Source organism: Bos mutus, chromosome 6 (assembly GCF_027580195.1).
Source record: "Bos mutus isolate GX-2022 chromosome 6, NWIPB_WYAK_1.1, whole genome shotgun sequence".
Lineage (NCBI taxonomy): Eukaryota > Metazoa > Chordata > Mammalia > Artiodactyla > Bovidae > Bos > Bos mutus.
Genome location: NC_091622.1, coordinates 65506380 through 65524327, shown reverse-complemented (window position 1 = coordinate 65524327; position 17948 = coordinate 65506380). Strand labels below are relative to the sequence as shown.

At 39.2% G+C, this 17948-nt stretch overlaps 1 protein-coding gene across 3 annotated transcripts in view; it reads left to right on the top strand.

The window, feature by feature from the left end:
* Nucleotides 1-811: 811 nt before the first annotated feature.
* Nucleotides 812-17948, top strand: part of GABRA4 (gamma-aminobutyric acid type A receptor subunit alpha4) — a 78925-nt gene continuing 61788 nt past the window's right edge. For 2 of the 3 annotated variants that reach the window (XM_005892920.3, XM_005892919.3), the window contains exons 1-4: nucleotides 812-840; nucleotides 1324-1442; nucleotides 16615-16682; nucleotides 17610-17830. In XM_005892920.3, coding sequence (XP_005892982.1) covers nucleotides 812-840; nucleotides 1324-1442; nucleotides 16615-16682; nucleotides 17610-17830 — 437 coding nt within the window. Of the gene's footprint in view, nucleotides 909-1323; nucleotides 1443-16614; nucleotides 16683-17609; nucleotides 17831-17948 lie in introns of all 3 variants that reach the window. The other variant, XM_005892918.2, reaches the window with a different exon arrangement.

Below are 17948 nucleotides of genomic sequence, written 5' to 3'. Positions count from 1 at the left end.
GGGTAGCATAAAGGAATTTGTTATCTTTGCAGCAACAGCTTGGCAAAGGAGTTGACAACACAATGAGGCTCAAGTCCACCTTCTAACAGTTTGGCGAGAGAGCACCAGTGAGTTGCAATCCCTTTTACTAGGAAGATTTTTCTTTCCTCCGCCGCCCCACAACACCTGAAGGGGAGAGTCCCAGAGGTTGTTTCTGTCCAGACTTGATTTCCTCCTCCCCATCAAGATGTCCCACCCCTTCGCCCAGAAAGCCCATCCATCTCGCCATTTCTCCACCTCCAGCCTTAAAAATGGGTACAGACAGGTCCTCGACAACCTAAAGAGAGAAGGGCTTCAGGGGTTAAATCCAAATGCCACCGGAGGGAGAAGCCGAGGCTAAGCTTAGCCGTGGGCGGGGACACACTTGGCGCCGGGGCTCCAGAGCTCGAGAAGAGGCTGCAGCCCCTGTCTCACGCCCAGGAGTTAAACGTCGGAAAGAACTCGGCTCAGCCTTTCGGTATCAGTGCTCCAGGTGTTAACTCTGGCCGCTTCGGGGTGCGGGCAAGAAAGAGTGTGAGCGGTATACACAGCTCTTCATACACTAGAGAGCTCGGCGAGAAAAGGAGGGGGCGAGGAAAGGCAGGATCCGCCTCCCCGGCCCGCGTGCACACACGCGCCCACCGCGGCTGGGGCTGGCTGAGCGCGGGCGAGTGTGAGCGCGGGCGAGTGTGAGCGCGAGTGTGCGCACGCCGCGGAGAGCCTCTGCCCTCGCCTCGCACCCTGCTCAGGGCATCTGGAGAGCCTGGAAACCTGAACAGGCTTAAAGTATGGCATGTTGCAAAGATGGTTTCTGCCAAGAAGGTACCCGCGATCGCGATGTCCTTCGGGGTCAGTTTCGCCCTCCTGCACTTCCTGTGCCTGGCGACTTGGTGAGTTCCCCGGGGTGCTGGGGTCAGGGGAAGATGAAGAAGGGGCCAGTTCTGGGTCTCCTATGGCCACCTGCCCCTCCCAAGGCGAACCAGACCCTCTGGTCTCCGCTGTAACGTCAGGGTCGCGGAGCCCGGCTTTGCTCTGAACGCGTAAACGCCAAGAGCAGCAGGGGCGCGGGGTCCGAGAAGAGTGTGGATACTGGGGTCCGTGTGTGCGGGCTGCGCCTCCCCGGGCCATTTCTCTCTCCTCCATCCCTCAGCCCTGACTCCTATAGTTTGGAGCGAGAGACTCTTTTCCTAGAACATAAACCTGTTTCCACCTGTTCGTTGATCAATTCTTAAAATAACCCCTCCGCCTGTTTTTTTTGTTTTTGTTTTTGTTTTTTTGTGTATGTGTGTGCGTGTGCATTTGCAGTTTAAACGAATCCCCAGGACAGAACCAAAAGGAGGAGAAATTATGCCCAGAAAATTTTACCCGCATCCTGGACAGTTTACTCGATGGTTATGACAACAGGCTGCGTCCTGGATTTGGGGGTATGAACGATTTCAAACGCGCAAGTGTGTCCTGTGTATGTCTCTCTCTGCGTCTGCCTGTCTGTCTGTGGGAATATCATTAGGTATGCCTGGAATGCAAAAATGAAAAATCTGTTAGTCTCTCTCTCTTTCTCGCCACCTCCCCCCCCCCCTCCGCCTTTCCCTCCCCGTCTCTTCTCTCTCCCTCTCCCCTCGTTTGACAAGACCTCTGACAAGAAGACCGCCCCCACCGGTACTTTCCCATCTCCCTGCCCCCTCAGCAGCTTTGCGTCTCCCCCACACTAATTACCTCCTGGGACCTGACTGCTGGGCGGGGGAGGGTGAAGGGAAAGAGTCAAAAATGGGAACCCGGGGCTCAATTGGCCCGCTGCTCTGCGCCCTGAGAATGGACTTCTCCCAACTTGGCCACTTTGCTCCGAGCAGGTTGCACTTGGACAGCTGATTCTAAGTCCCCTGTCCCCCCACGTGGTGTTAGTTCCTCAGCCAAAACCTCGACCCTGTTCTACCTAGGACACGAATCTAGGGCACGAAGCTGTCTGCTCTCCTAGAGAACCCAGTCCTTGCCTATTCTTTTCTACCCTGGGATCAAATTTTACTTTATTTGGAGAGGTGGCTGTTTACTTCCCTCCTAAGACTTTGAAGTCAGGGATGTTTCTGCTATATTTCTTCCTAAAGTAAATATGTATAAAGGGTCTAATAGAGGCACATCCATTCACAGCATCGTTGCTCTCTTTTTCGTATTCATAGTCCCTTTGCTTATGTAATGAGAATCTCAAGCATTGTGCTAGGCACCAGGTTCACAGAAATCTCAAGATACTATTCTTAACCTCAAAAACCCTCTCAGTCCAGTTCAGTGAGAACAATCTTCACCTAAAGCCTCAGCCCATGTCTCCTGACCACCAAGTTCCTGTTCTTTCCACTAGTCTGATCTAGTTACTTCTTGGGAAATGAGTCGAATAAGACATAGGCTCTACCTTAAAGGATAAGGAACCTTACTGTTTAACCTTACAACAACCCCGAGAGAAAGGTATTACTATCCTTGCTTTACAGGTGTAGAAGTTGAGGCTTGGGAAGATAACCAACTGGTCCAAGTTCAGACTTAATAAATGGCATGGGCAATATTGGAACCCACATCAAGTTGTGTACTTAAAAGACAAACCCACAAAGATTGGGATGCCATCAGATACTTTCTGATGAATATCATAGTATTAGAAGCACTGAGGCATTTGTGCTTCCTTTTGAGGGTTTTAGGAGATAAGGATGGGGAGTGTAGAAGGTAAATGGGAGCAGGATGTTTCTGGGAAAAAGAACAGAATTAGATATTATTCCAGAGGTGTTTGGTCCCAGCTTAGAAAGAATTGTTGAAAATAAAAGAGAATTGTATGGGTTTTAGGAGTCTAACCAGTCTCGTTTTTCTCATGTAACAAAGGAGAATGTTTGAAAGAGAAAGTGATTTATACTGAGAAACAGCATATTAGGCTTCTCTGGTGGCTCAGGTGGTGAAGAATCCGCCTGCAATGCAAAGGACACAGGAGACTCAGGTTCAATCCCTGGGTTGGGAAGATCCTCTGGAGGAAGGGAATGGCAACCCACTGCAGTATTCTTGCTTGGAGAATTCCATAGACAGAGGAGCCTGGCAGGCTGTAGTCCTTGGGTTCCTTAAGAGTCAAACACGACTGAAAGACTAACATAGCATATTAATGATAGACTGGAATCCAGTCTTCTGAAACCAGGAGCCCACTTTATTCCTTATTCCTGGATTTTATTGAGAAGGTTACTGGGAGCCATTGAGGGATTTAATTCATTTTTTTGTTTGTTTTTGCATTTTGACAGTGATAAAGATGGGTCAGAGGATGAAAGATTCTCCCAGTTCTTCTCATGTTGCCTCTCTAGGGGTAGGATGCTTAGCCCTGCATTTGCCTTCATGCAAATCTGAAAAAAGGCTTCCTTACAGAAGTGAATCATTTGTCAATGCACGATCTTTCATAAGTGACTGGGAAATTATCACTTTAGATCAAAAATAACTGTGTGGAGAAAGTTTCAGATGATGTGATGCCATTTAAGGCTGTATTATATCAATAAAAAAGGATTTATCTGCCCATAAAGTTTTTAAACTTGACATTTTAAGTAAAGGAAAAAAATAATAGAAGTATCAAATCACATGTAGTTTAAATATTCATTAGTGAATTGATGTCCCTGAACATAAATTAAAGCACAAAATTATTGAAACTGTATGATTTTATTATTAAATGTGGAAAATTAAAATCACATCTGCCCAGTTGGTTGTAATGCAAGTTGTAATTCAAAAGGGAGAAGGGATCCATTGTAGATGCATCATTTTTTTACCAGCTACCTTCTCCCATGATAGTATATAGACAATAAAATAAATGAAATCCACCTATAGAAGCCATTGCTCGATTTTGGTTAGCTGCAGGACTGCTAAAATGTTTCAAGGGCATTAGTCATCTTGTTTGTCTCTGCCAAGTGATATTCGTTGCCCACTTGGAGGTTCTTTTATAGCTTTATGGGAAGGGGTTGAATTTGCATTATTTTAAGTGTTAGTAGTCAATTCATTATTAATAATTTACCATGTAGCACAATTTTGGGGGTTGTTGCTCATAAATATTTGTGGTAAATGTGATTCATTAATTAGAAGTGGGTCATTCTCTGTAAATATGTAGTATTCCAGATGTAACAGAGGAACAGTAATTCTCACCTGCAGAAAAATGTGTAATCTGTTTACATGGTGTTATAAATGAGCATCACAGAAAATAATAAGAACATTCATTGTTAGCAGAAACTCTTGAATGCCACAGGTTTGATGCCTTCCTGGACATCTTATATCTTGTGGAAAATTTGGCATTTTTGAAATGAAATGAAAATAATTCAGATTTTGACCATTGTGCTATAAATACAGATTTACTTCCTGGTTCCCTTAATCCTACTTCTGCTCTTTGTAGATCATTTACTTTATATCTGTTTATACAGCTTAGCAGTGTTCCCTTTAAAATAAAGCTAAAAGCAAAGATCTGAACTGAGATGGGAGGGTTTGTGATTGCTCAGTAGGCCAGGCAAGGGTTGAAATAGACTTGGAAATGAAATTACATATTTTTAACTCAGCAGCACAGCTTGCAATGGGGAAGTAAAAGGAACTGAAATGGTTCTTTCTTTTCGTCCCTCCAGGATTCCCTCTCCTTTGTCTCTGTTGGAAGAGGAAAGGAGAAAGGTGAAGAGGAAAGGAGAAAGGTGAAAAGGGAAGGATGGGGGCAGAGTGAGGGCACCTAGACTGGGACATCTGAAAAGGCAGAGTTCTTCCAGCCTGCTACCATCTGGAAGGAGCTTGCACCAACCTAGAAGCAGCATACAGTAAACCATTCCACAGTAAAGAGCATCCCCTGGGCCTCTAGCCACTTCAGCACTGTTATACACCTTCTTAAAATGCATAGCTAAGGTACTAACCACCTGTAGGAAGCCAGTCCTTATCCACTTCCATTGATCGAAGGATTACACAATCCTTTCGTGCATCTCTGCACAAAATCTGGAATAAATGAGGCACATGATCTGGAATAATAAATGCTTCCAGAGACATACAGATAGAGATAATTGCCTTGGTTCATCTTCCACAATCTCTCTGAAACGGCAGTGGAGCACTAGGGTTTTGCAAGGTTGTTCATCAACACTGTAAGACTTCATGTGAGTAGGGTTTTCTGCACTTTTGAAAACATTTTCACATACGATTTCTAATAAGATGATCACAACCAATGCAAAAAGATAAGCAGGGCATGCTTTTTTCTTCTCTTAGAGAGGAGGCTGGGAAAATTGCAGTGAATTACCCAAGAATCCTGCGTCTTATAGTTGACAAGACAAGATCAGAACTCACACTTCACTCTTTAAAACCTTAGTCAGGCAGCTGGTCTTTTGCTTCAACCACTTCTAAGACATTTTTTGCATCCTTCTGTTGACCAAGAGTCAAATTTTCATGAACATACCTTCCTGTTACAAAGTAGGTCATTACAGTAAGCAAAACGCCATTGCCCCCAGAGGAGTAAAATGAGAACTTTTATTTTAAAGACTTAATAACAGTTTTAAATGGAAAAGTAAACATTGGGGGAATATATCGTTGTTGTTCAGTCACTCAGCTGTGTCCGACTCTTTGTGACCCCATGGACTGAAGCACACCTGGATTCCCTGTCCTTCACCATCTCCTGGAGCTTGCTCAAAGTCATGTCCATTGAGTTGGTGATGCCATCCAACCATCTTGTCCTTTGTTTTCCCCTTCTCCTGCCTTCAATCTTTCCTAGCATCAGAATCTTTTCTAATGAGTTGGCTCTTCGCTTCAGGTGGCCAAAGTATTGGAGCTTCAGCTTCAGCATCAGTCCTTCCAATGAATATTCAGGATTGATATCCTTTAGGATTGATATACATTAGGTAAATTTGGAATAATTTTCCCACAGAAATGCAAATATGCTTGAAATGTTTTAAAATGATCTATTGTTGTTCAGTCGCTAAGTTGTGTCCGAATCTTTGCAACCCTATATCTCAAGCTAAAAATTAAATTGATATATCATGCCAGCTTTATTAATTGAATGTTGACAGAGAATATATTTTTAAAAATATATAAATGAAAAGAACATTTGAAGTCCACAGTTCAGTTCAGTTGTTCAGTCGTGTCCGACTCTTTGCGACCCCATGAATTGCAGCATGCCAGGCCTCCCTGTCCATCACCAACTCCCGGAGTTCACTCAAACTCATGTCCATCGAGTCCGTGATGCCATCCAGCCATCTCATCCTCTGTCGTCCCCTTCTCCTCCTGCCCCCAATCCCTCCCAGCATCAGGGTCTTTTCCAATGAGTCAACTCTTCTCATGAGGTGGCCAAAGTACTGGAGTCTCAGCTTTAGCATCATTCCTTCCAAAGAACACCCAGGGCTGATCTCCTTTAGAATGGACTGGTTGGATCTCCTTGCAGTCCAAGGGACTCTCAAGAGTCTTCTCCAACACCACAGTTCAAAAGCATCGATTCTTCAGCGCTCAGCTTTCTTCACAGTCCAATTCTCACATCCATACATGACCACAGGAAAAACCATAGCCTTGACTAGATGGACCTTTGTTGGCAAAGTAATGTCTCTGCTTTTTGAATATGCTGCCTAGGTTGGTCATAACTTTCCTTCCAAGGAGTAAGCGTCTTTTAATTTCATGGCTGCAATCACCATCTGCAATGATTTTGGAGCCCCCAAAAATAAAGTCTGACACTGTTTCCACTATTTCCCTATCTATTTCCCATGAAGTGATGGGACCAGATGCCATGATCTTAGTTTTCTGAATGTTGAGCTTTAAGCCAACTTTTTCACTCTCCTCTTTCACTTTTATCGAGGGGCTTTTGTTGAAATCCACAGGGAAAAAGAAAAATAAAGCTTCATTCTCTTCAAACTTGTCACTTTCATTCATTGGTTAAATCAATAGATAGTGAGAAATTGTTACGAGCTAAGAACAATGGAAAGTTGTAAAGATATAATTCTGAATCAGACACAGGCTAAGCAGTGTAGAGAGAGAAAAATAACAGGGAAACAAATAATTAAAGATAATGCTATGGAACAATCCAAATGCTAAGATAAAGAATAAGTTGAGTGAGAGATCTATTTCAGATATAGTGGATGAGGTAGATGTTTAAGCTGAGACCTAAAGGTGACAGACTTGGGAAGAGTAAATAAAACTTGTCTCAGGCAGAAAAAAAGAAAACAAAAAACAAACGCAAAGATTCTAAGTTAAATAATAATGTGATTCAGACAGTGAAGGGTGTCCAGTGTGCCTGGAGTCAGAAAGCAAGAGGAAGAATCTCATAGGCCTAGCTTAGTGCTGTTAGAGGAGGTCGCATTATGTAAGGTCTTTCATAAAGGAGTTTTCTTTTATGAACCTCAATTCTATTGGAGTTTTTTAGGTAGAGGGAATGACATGGTATGACTTAGATTGTAATATGATATCTCTGGCTGCTGCATAAAGAAAAGAAAGGCCTAGATATGGAGTTGAGACGATATTAGAAGCAAGGAGACCAATGGGGGGGAAAAAAAAACCTTTTATTCTCTGGTTGTCTCCATTTAGTTAATGATGGCTTGGAATAAGATGGTAAATGCAACAAAGATGAATATGAATAGATAAAGGTGAGATATATATTGGAGGTATAATTCAACAAAAAATTGGTGATGGATTCCTATAATGGTGGTAAAGGAGAGGGAGAAACAAGAAATGAGTCCTGGATTTTTTATTTTGAGAAAATGGACAGGGAATAGTGTTATTTAAATTGGAGAGGATTGGAGGAGGAACAGTAAGGGGAGAAGGGTGAAATTTAGAGATCATGTGTGGATATTTGAACTATGCTCCTAAGTAGAAAAGAGCCTAAGTTGTCTTTAGGTGGGGGCTTCTGGTGACAAGGAACTACAGATGCAGACTTGCTGAGAATGGAAGTGTCACTGCATGAAGGAGTGGAGTATGTCACTGCATGGCTGAGGAGTAAGAAGGGGTCAGTGTGATACAAGGATGAGGTTGTATAAAGCTTCGCAGACTGGTGAGAGCTTTGCTTTTACTCTGAATCATATCAGAAGTATTTGGAAGGATTCCACTAGGGGTGAGACCTGAACTAGCTAATTTTCAAATGCTCACCTTGGTTGCTGGATTGAGAACAGTTAAGTCAGGGTCAAGGGCAGAAAGGTTTTTATGATCAACCAGGCAAAAACTGATGGCCATTTTGACCAAGTTGGTGGCAGAGGAGCCTGTAAAATTGTAAGAAATGGTTGGCTTTTGGCTATTTTTCAAAGTTATAGTCTACTGGTGACAGCTAGGCTATGAGATGTGAGAAAAAAGGGACACATCAGGTCTGACTCAGGAGTTTTAGACTTGAACAGCTAGAAAAATGGAGCTGCCAAAACTGGCTGAAGCAGCTTGGGGATGTAGTTGAACAATTTGCATGTGGATATGTTACATTTGAGCTGCTTATTGGCTGTAAAATGAAGATAGTCTTGGAATGCAGGGATATTGGATATGTCAATGTGTATGGTATATAAGGCCATAAGACTGCAGAGAAAACCAAGGAATTAATGGCGATAGAGAAGAAGTACAAATATTGAGCTCCAAAGTCCCCAGTGTTAAGAGGTAGGGAAAGAGGAGGAGGAATTTCTGTCTCAGGAAGACTGAAAAGGAATGGCCTTTGAGGTCAAAAGAAAATATCCAAGAGAGTGTTTAGATTGGATGTAAAGAAAAAAAAAGGTATTTCAAAGTGGAGGCAAGACTGATCAATTATATCTAATGCTTCTGACAGATAAAGAAAGATAAGAACATCAAGTGGACCTCTAGATTTAGCAGTATCTACATCTCCAGTGATTTTGACAAAGGCAGCTTTGGTGACGTGATGAAAGTGAAAGTCTGATTGCGTGTGTTCTGGAAAGAATGAGAGGAGTTTCTTTCTGGGATCTGTACAGGGGAGCAGAGAAATGAGCTGGTAAACGGGAGAAGTAGCATCAAGAGATCTTTTTTAAAAATGAGAGAAATAAGATTATTTTAAAACTTTGAGGGAATGATGCTGTAGATAGGGAAAAAAAACCTTATAATACTGACAAAAGCAATTTTAGTGGATCCTAAACATGAAAACTAGATTGTAATAGATGATGGAGTGAATAAAAATAAAATTCCAGGCAGTCAGCATAGCCTTCTTTTCCCCTCAAAGTTTACATATGAAAGAGAAGAGGAAGAGGGAAGGTTACCTTTTCCAAATAATTAGAAATACCATAAGCTGTTTGTGTACCACTGGAAACAGACAAGGAGAGAATAACTTAATATTAGAGTGGAGGGAAAGGATAACTGAAAGAAAGATGCCCTTGAGACAGCAAGAGACTGTAGAATCCAAATCACAAATTTACTTTCTTATGCTCTTGATTTAACAAAAAAGATGTACTGGTGCTAATATACACATAGGTTCCTTAGGACAAGAATATGCAAAATGTATTTTTTTGTTTCCTAAGATAGGCACTAAAAACCTGGTTATTAATAACTGTTCATTTTCTCTTAGATGAAAAATTGCATCAACTTTATTTTATATATCATTAAGCAAATAGCTGTTTTATTATCTAGGCCTTTTTATGTATTTGTTTTAAAAAGCTTCTGCTACACATAATAAGATTCTGGATTAAAAATCCTTGGTTCATGATACATTTTCATCATTGGTCCACAGATAGCCTTTATATCTATCCATCTATTCGTTCATTTGCTCTAATAAAATAAACACCCACTTAAATAACTAAACAGCACAACCTTGATAACTTACTCTGCTATATGGTCTCCCTCATCCTATTTGCCTGTTTTCCCCACCCAAAATAACCATGATTCTGAGACCTTTTTAAGTTATTCCATAGCTTTATTTGAATATTGCTTTAGCTCAAATTTACTCTTTTAATAAAGACACTGAGATTTAAAAATTTTCATTTGTTTTGAACATGCTATTATCTTTTGATGCTTTTTCACTTGTGTATTTCTAAAATCTATTCTTACCATCGTGTCTTGCTATAGATCATTCATTTTAACTGCTGTGTGATATTCCCATTGCATAGGAACTAGCTGATTCATCTGCTGCTCTGTTGGCAGTAGGCATTTTGCTTGTTTCCAAGATTGTGTTTCTGTGAATATTCTGGCCCAAATTCCCTGCTGTAAATGTGCAAGAGTTGCTTTTGCATATATATCCAAAAGTGGATTTTTCTGGATCTTAGTGTAAGTGGGAGTTCAATTTGATGAGATAATGCCAAACTGTTTTCTGTGGTAGTTTTACAAATTCAAATCCATTTACAGTGAATATGAGATTCAGGATCCACAAACCTTTCAACACTTTAGAAAAGAAATGGTATTTTAATGTGAAATGACTTGTATTTTCCTGATTTCTACTCTGATTGAACATCTTTTCAAAATGTTATTGCTCACAAGAATTTTCCTTCTATGAATAGCATTTTCATCTTTTGCTCATATTTTTTTTGTTTAGGTACTGTTATTTGTTTATTTGATAGCTTTAATATTTAAGAAGTAGAGCTGGATTCATGGAAGGATCATAGCATAAAGGAGGCACTAATCTTTAATGTCATCTAAGTAAAGCTCTATACTTGTTTGCTTTCTCAACAGTATCAATAGACATCTGTTCCTTCTTTAATATACAGGAAGGCTAGTTTTTCTATATTTTGTAGGTGACAGAGAATTAGAGATTTCTTTACATATTACACTGAGATTCATTGTTGTTATCATACATCTTAAATATTTTAAGTCTCTTGATTTGGGGAGACATTAATAGTGTTTTATGAGATGTACCTGGTGCACGGATTTAGGTGACTGAAAACCCAGAAAACTTTCAAGTGCACAGCTCAGAAGGCGATTTGGAGAACAGGAGTTGACTCAAACGTATCTGCAAAACAGCTTAAGTGTTTTTTCCTGGGTATGACAGCAAGTTGGACCCTTTTACTAGAGAAGAAATTAAAAAGTGATATTTTTGTCCAGGTCTCTAAAGCTAAAGAGTGGGAAATTGTCTAAGACCTTGTTAATTGCTTTCCCACTTTCCAAGCAAGTTGGATTCATTAGTATGATGGGAGTATTCCTATGAATTTGATCCTGGTGGTCTTGGTTCCTTTCAAAACTGTTGAAGATCCCTTTGCCTTAGGAATTGTCCACTATGTTGGGGGGAATAAAAACTATTTCCTTATTATCAAAGAAGCAAGATTTTAAAAGATTCCTTTATGTTACACAAATGCATATAAAATTATGAGAAGTCCTTCCAAGATCAAAATTATCTGGTTTCTATGTAATTATACTCTTAGGAACATTGATCTGAACATCCTAAACTGCAGTGTTAGAGGAAGCGTCTCTAAGAATTATTCTTAATTGCATAGCGACCGTTGTTCATTGAGCACTGATTTATTAGAAATCTATTACATTTAAGGCCTAAAATCTGTTCAGGAAGAGGATACAAATATAAATAAAACATGGATTCTACTTTAATCAGGAAACATTTGTAGCTTAGCTAATGTAACGAATGAATCCCAGAATTTTTTTCCTTTGGTGAGATTTTAAACCACTACTAGGGTGATAACTGGGAACACAATCAAACACATAGTTATTCACCACCTGGTATGTGAAAAACACTGTGCTCGTTTGGGATTTCCAAGAGAATTAAGATTCACCTTTGCTGTTAAGGAGAGAAAGACTCAAGCAGGCTGTAATAAGAAGAAGAGCAAATGCATACAAAGAGCTACAAGAATATAGTTCAGAAACTACTTATGAAACAAAACAAGAAAGATAGGTATGGCATGTTATGTACTAGATAGAAAATTATATGTATATTATTAACAATGGATTTACTATTTAATGACATCATTAACATAGTAAATCTAGAATATGTCTTGTAGATCAACACAGGAAGGTTATAATTCTGGCTCTGGAATATAACATTTAACCTCTGTGAGCTCAGTTTGCATATCCATAAAATTCTCTTAAAATATCATTCCTGGAGAATATTATGAAGATTGAATGAAAGAGCATATGGGAAGAATTTAGTACCCTGCTTGGCACATGCAGGCATACCTGCTCAGTCTCTCATTTGTGTCCGACTCTTTGTGACCCCATGAACTATAACCCACTAGGCTCCTCTGTCCATGGGATTCTCCAAGGTAACAAATCTGGAGTGGGTCCATGCCTTCTTCCAGGGGTATTCCTGATCCAGGGATCAAACTTGTATCTCTTGCATCTCTTGCATTGCAGGTGGATTCTTTACCACTGAGCCACCAGGGTAGCCCACTGGCACATAGTAGGCCTTAAATAAATACTAGTATGTTTGCTTATTGTTCTTTGGAAACAGCCCCGTCGCTTGGGAGCAGTTCCACACATACATGCCCCTTGATTCGTCCACTCTCCATCCCTACTGCCACATCCCTTGTCCAGGACACTGTCACCCGTCACCTGACTTAGTACAGCAGCCTCTTAGAAGAGATTTCTTCAGCTGGTTGTGTGTGTGTGTGTGTTAGTCACTCAGGTATGTCCAACTCTTTGTAATCCCATGGACTGTAACCCGCCAGGCTCCTTTGTCCATGAATTTCTCCGACAAGGTTACTAGAGTGGGCTGCCATTCCCTTCTCTAGGGGATCTTCCCGACCCCAGGATTGAACATGGGTCTATTGCACTGGAGAAGGAAATGGCAACCCACTCCAGTATTCTTGCCTGGAGAATCTCATGGATGGAGGAGCCTGCTGGGCTACAGTCCACGGGGTCGCAAAGAGTTGGACACGACTGAGCGACTTCACACGCACTACTGCATTGAAGGTAGATTCTCTACTGCCTGAGCCACCAGGGAAACCTCCTTCTACTCCTGCTTCCCTATAATTCAGTGCCCATACAAATGCCAGAGTGATTCAGATCATATATTTTCCTCACATCAAACTTTTCAGTGGTCTCCCAGTGATTAAGGAATACAAATCAAACTTCTTACCATAGCCTATAAACAGAGGCAGAGCTGGACTGCCTATCAGAGGGAGAAAACTCGGGGGAAAAAAAAGAGGACAAATGATTAACCTCTGTATTCATTCGCTTCAGCTGCCATAACAAAGTGCCATGGACAGAGGGGCTTCAATAACAGTAAATTCATTTTTTTCACAATTCCTTAAGCTAGAAGCCCAAGATCAATGTGTCAGTAAGGTTGATTTCTTCTAAGCTCTTTCCCCTTGGCTTGTAGGTGGTTGTCTTCTCTTTGTATCTTAGTTTTTCTTCTGTGTGTTTCTGTGTTCTATTTCCTCTTTTTATAAGGACACCAGTTATATTAAATTCAGGCCCAGCCTAATGACTTCATTTTAAGTTTATTCCCCTTGTAAAGACCCTATCTCAAAACATAATCACATTCTGAAGTACTAGATGCTCAACATATGATTTTAGGAGAATATAATTCAGCTCATAACAATCTCTTTCACTGGGATTTCTACAAGTTTAAAACAGTGAACTTAACATATAAATAAGTTGCTTAAAAGATACCACTTTCAGAATATGGACAGCGAAGGAGGTGTTCTGTCTGAGTTTTTCCCCTTGAAGTTCTCCTACCTGAAATGCATTTTCTCAGCTTTTCCAATGTCTTGTGATCATTCTTCAGCTCTGTTTGAAAGTCACTGCTTTGGAGATTGGTATGACATTGTAAATCAACTATGTGCTGTGTGCTTAGTCGTTCAGTCATGTCTGACTCTTTGCAACCCCATTGATTGTAGCCTACCAGGCTCCTCTGTCCATGGGGATTCTCGAGGCAAGAATACTGGAGAGGGTTGCCATGTCCTCCTCCAGGGGATCCTTCCAACATGGATCGAACCCAGGTCTCCTGCACTGCAGGTGGATTCTTTACCATCTGAGCCACCAGGGAAGCCCACTATACAGGAAATCAATTATACCTTAATAGAAAAATAGAATTTAGAAATTAAAAATAAGTCACTGCATTGAAGAGTGGCTAAAAAATCTACAATGGCTTTCCCAGACTATTACCAGCCTGTTTTGTTTCTTTTATGAATGATAGCATTCTTTCATTTAATTCATTTCCTTATTATTTATTCTTTGACTCCCCCAATAGCATGTTAAGTGCCTGAGGCAGGAAACTTCAGATTTACCACTGTAACACCAGAACCTAGCATGGAATGGTGTACATCAGGTGGTCACTCAATAAATGTTGAATGAATGGGTGTCCAAATGCAATTTTTCTACCAATTATATATTTTTAGGCTCTCATTCAATCTCAAAGACCTTTTTGATTGTGTAAAGTAAATACTGAATAATGTCACAAATAATCAAGGTTGTAATTCTGAACATAAAGCATTTTTCAAGAATCATTGAAAAAGTAACAATGTTATGTCAGAATTTGAAAAGATTGGTTATCATGGAGTCATTATAACTTTAAGAATTAACATAAACCCACACACCTTAAAATAAATGTATAAGGAAAAATATGATTGGCTTAATCCCTCCCTTTCCTACCTTTCCTGCATGTCAATAGAACACCTGTGGTATTAATGTTTTACAGGACACAATTAGCTAAATAAATACTGTTCTAGGAAACAGATAAACATTTTCTGTGAACTAAAGTGAACAGCATCACCTAGGAACTTGTTAGAAATGTAAATTTTCAAGCCCTACTTTAGACCTACTTTACGGCAAGTCTGAGGTAGGCTCCAGCCATGTGTGCTTTAATAAACCTTCTGGGTGGTTCTGATCCAGTTAAAGTTTTAGAACCAGTTTCCTAAATTGATCTTCAAAGTAACTGAATTTCTCAAGATTCTCATCAAACAGTCTCATTGTCGAGATCTACTCAGCCTTAATTGTTCTGGGTAACTTATCACTCCTTGTCCTGACTTGCACTGAAGTAATGTTTTTAACACTTTAGCAATTGTCCTTAAGAAGCTAGCAGAGTGATTTCTCTCACTTTTGAATTTTTTTGGATGAAATCTCCATCTAGTAGGGTTTGACACACATTATTTGCTTCCTGGATTACCTATTTCTGAAGCACTTTGGCTTTCATAAGCTTATTACTATCATATTTTTGTTGTTGCTGTTTTCAATTTCTCAGTCAACTTCTCACACTTATTCTCTGTTTTTTTTGTTACTTTTTAAAAAATGAAAAAATTTTTTAACATTTTAGAAAATATTATTTTTACAAAATGAAAACTCGTGGCAGATCAGCATTATTTATACTTTTTCTCTCACTGTACTTCCAAAGGATATATTTTTCTTAGGATACTTATTTAAGAAAGAATTTTCTTTCTCCTTCAGACTATTTTTCTTTCTGTGGTTCAGTCTTCACCATGTAGAGGGAGAAATACTCTCATTTGTTTTATGAAGATAACTTTAGACCTAGGGCATAAAGCTATTCCAATTGCTCTGTGTTCTTTTTGGCATAAATCCAATTGCCTACCCAGTATTCAAGAGAAACAGTCCATCTTGATAACAGATGTTGTTCTTTCCAGTATGGAATAGGTAGCCCCTGGCCATCCAGTGTTATAAACCATCATATAAGAAATGATGTTCAAGAGTGCAGCAATTTAAAATTTTTATTAGTAATTAAAATTGCTATTATGTACAATAATAATTACTATCATTATTGAGCATGTTATGTTCTGGAGACTGGGACAAGTGATTTACATGTATTATTTCAGCTAATACCCATTAAAACCTCCTCTGTATCTGATGATGTATGACTTGACTAAGATCATGCGATTAGAAATTATTAGAGCCAAATTTAAACTATGGAATTTCTCATTTTAAGCAACATGCTAAACCTGGATTGCAGCAGTTTCCTCTAGAATCTGTGTCAACCCTATTGTCATGATGCTCCCATATTTTGCTTCTGCCAAACACACCCATACACTTGTTCCTGAAACAGTCTTATTTAGACTAGGAAAGACCCTCAATAGCAAAGAAAAGCTAATACTTGATAAATACTTTCATGAAAGTGTAACTGTGTTCAGGGTCTCATAGGAGAAATTTCATCTGATCCCCATCAATAGTCTTGTCTGATAGGTGAGGTTGCTGTCATTGAGGAGTTAAGTAACTTGCCCAAGATCACACAACAAGTAAATGGCAGAACATACATGAGTTTGACTTTTAGGAGAGCTTGTTTTTGATCCTAATTACCAGTGGATGATCTTCCTATTGTTAAAAGTGACCTGAATCATTTTTGTGTTTATTTACCAATATCCTCAACTCACTGAAAATGTGTTCCTTACAGCCATTATGGTTTTTCTCTACTTTACTCTTGTGGTTAAGTTCCCTCTTTTTAACAGCTCACTTCTTTACTAAAAGCCAATCAGATGATGAGCTATAAAAAAAAAATCACAAAAGCTAAAAGCTTTTGTTCCCTGCACTGCCTGTTGTAACAGTGCCCGGGGGTGATGTATCTTTGAAGAACTAAGAATCACAGTAAGTAATTGGGGTTTCTTTTTGCCTGTAAGTAAATATTGCTTTCTGGTTTTGTTGTTCTTTTGTCTACATTTTTTGGAGAGATACATAATCTCACTGAAAACATAAGATGCTTGTAAAAACATGGTTTATCTGTCTTTTTAATTATCAAACCCTCCTTGCCTGTAGGATTGGTAATTATCTTTTCACACTTGTTTAATTCATGCCTACTAGGTCCTGTTACAGAAGTGAAAACTGACATATATGTCACTAGCTTTGGACCTGTTTCCGATGTTGAAATGGTAGGTATCTGGGAAATTAAATGTACTTTTTGAGGTTTGGAGAAAATATGCAGAAAAGAGGGCAATTAACATTTATCTTATAATCGATTACACAGAACTAGAAAGTGAAAGAACAGCCTAAAAAGTTTAAAAAAGTGAGACATTTAATTTGCATTTCAGCTGTAATAGTTGAGGTTTTTTTCTGGTTTGGAGTCATTCTCAACAAAGAAAAGAACATTCTGTCCCCACAATACAATGTTGTGTGTAATATTTTTTCCCTTAGAAAGTTATTGCGGAGGAGAAAATTAGAGAGTGTAATTAGTTTTGGTATGAAACTATATTGTAGTCCTAATTGCATTTAGAATTCCTTGTTGGCCCTCTTGCTCACCACCCCTCCTCCCACTTCCATAGAACATTAAGCCCTGGTCAGTATAAATTCAGTTTTGCTTTCTAATATTAAATATTTTCAGTTTCCAGGTCAAAGAAATGACCCTAGGTGAACGTTAATAAAATCTGTGGATATAAGATTTCTCTTTTACATACTTTACATACTTTGTCTTAAAGAGATGCCTATAATTTCATGATTAATTATGCAATGTTATTTGTTACACATAAAGTAATTTTGCCACTTGATTTAAAACAAAGTACAACTGTAATTACCTGGTGGCTGGCAGTTTTATTAATTTAGAGTAATTATTCTGGAATGATTAATATGTATGATAATTTATTTATCTAACAAATGTAGAAGATTAACGTATCAGATGGACATAACATGCTTTAATTGCTGACACTCCTTTTGCTCCATTGATTTTTTTTTTTTTAATTTGCTCTTATTTGTTTTCATCTGGGGTAGTCTTTTCTGAGGGCAAATCTAGAATTTAATGAATTTTTCTGCATATTTATGTGTAATCATCTGTGATTGATTATGTCACAAACTAACTTCCCTAGGAATACACAATGGATGTGTTCTTCAGACAGACATGGATTGACAAAAGACTAAAATATGATGGCCCCATTGAAATTTTGAGATTGAACAATATGATGGTAACAAAAGTGTGGACTCCTGATACTTTCTTCAGGAATGGAAAGAAATCTGTCTCACATAATATGACAGCTCCAAATAAACTTTTTAGAATTATGAGAAATGGCACAATTTTATACACAATGAGGTAGTCTTTTAAAAAAATTTTTTAACTGTTTTTTCTTTCTTCCCTTCCTTCCTTCCTGTCTTTCTTTTTCCTTCCTTTCTTCCTTCTTCCTCATTGAGGAATCTATAAAATTATTTTT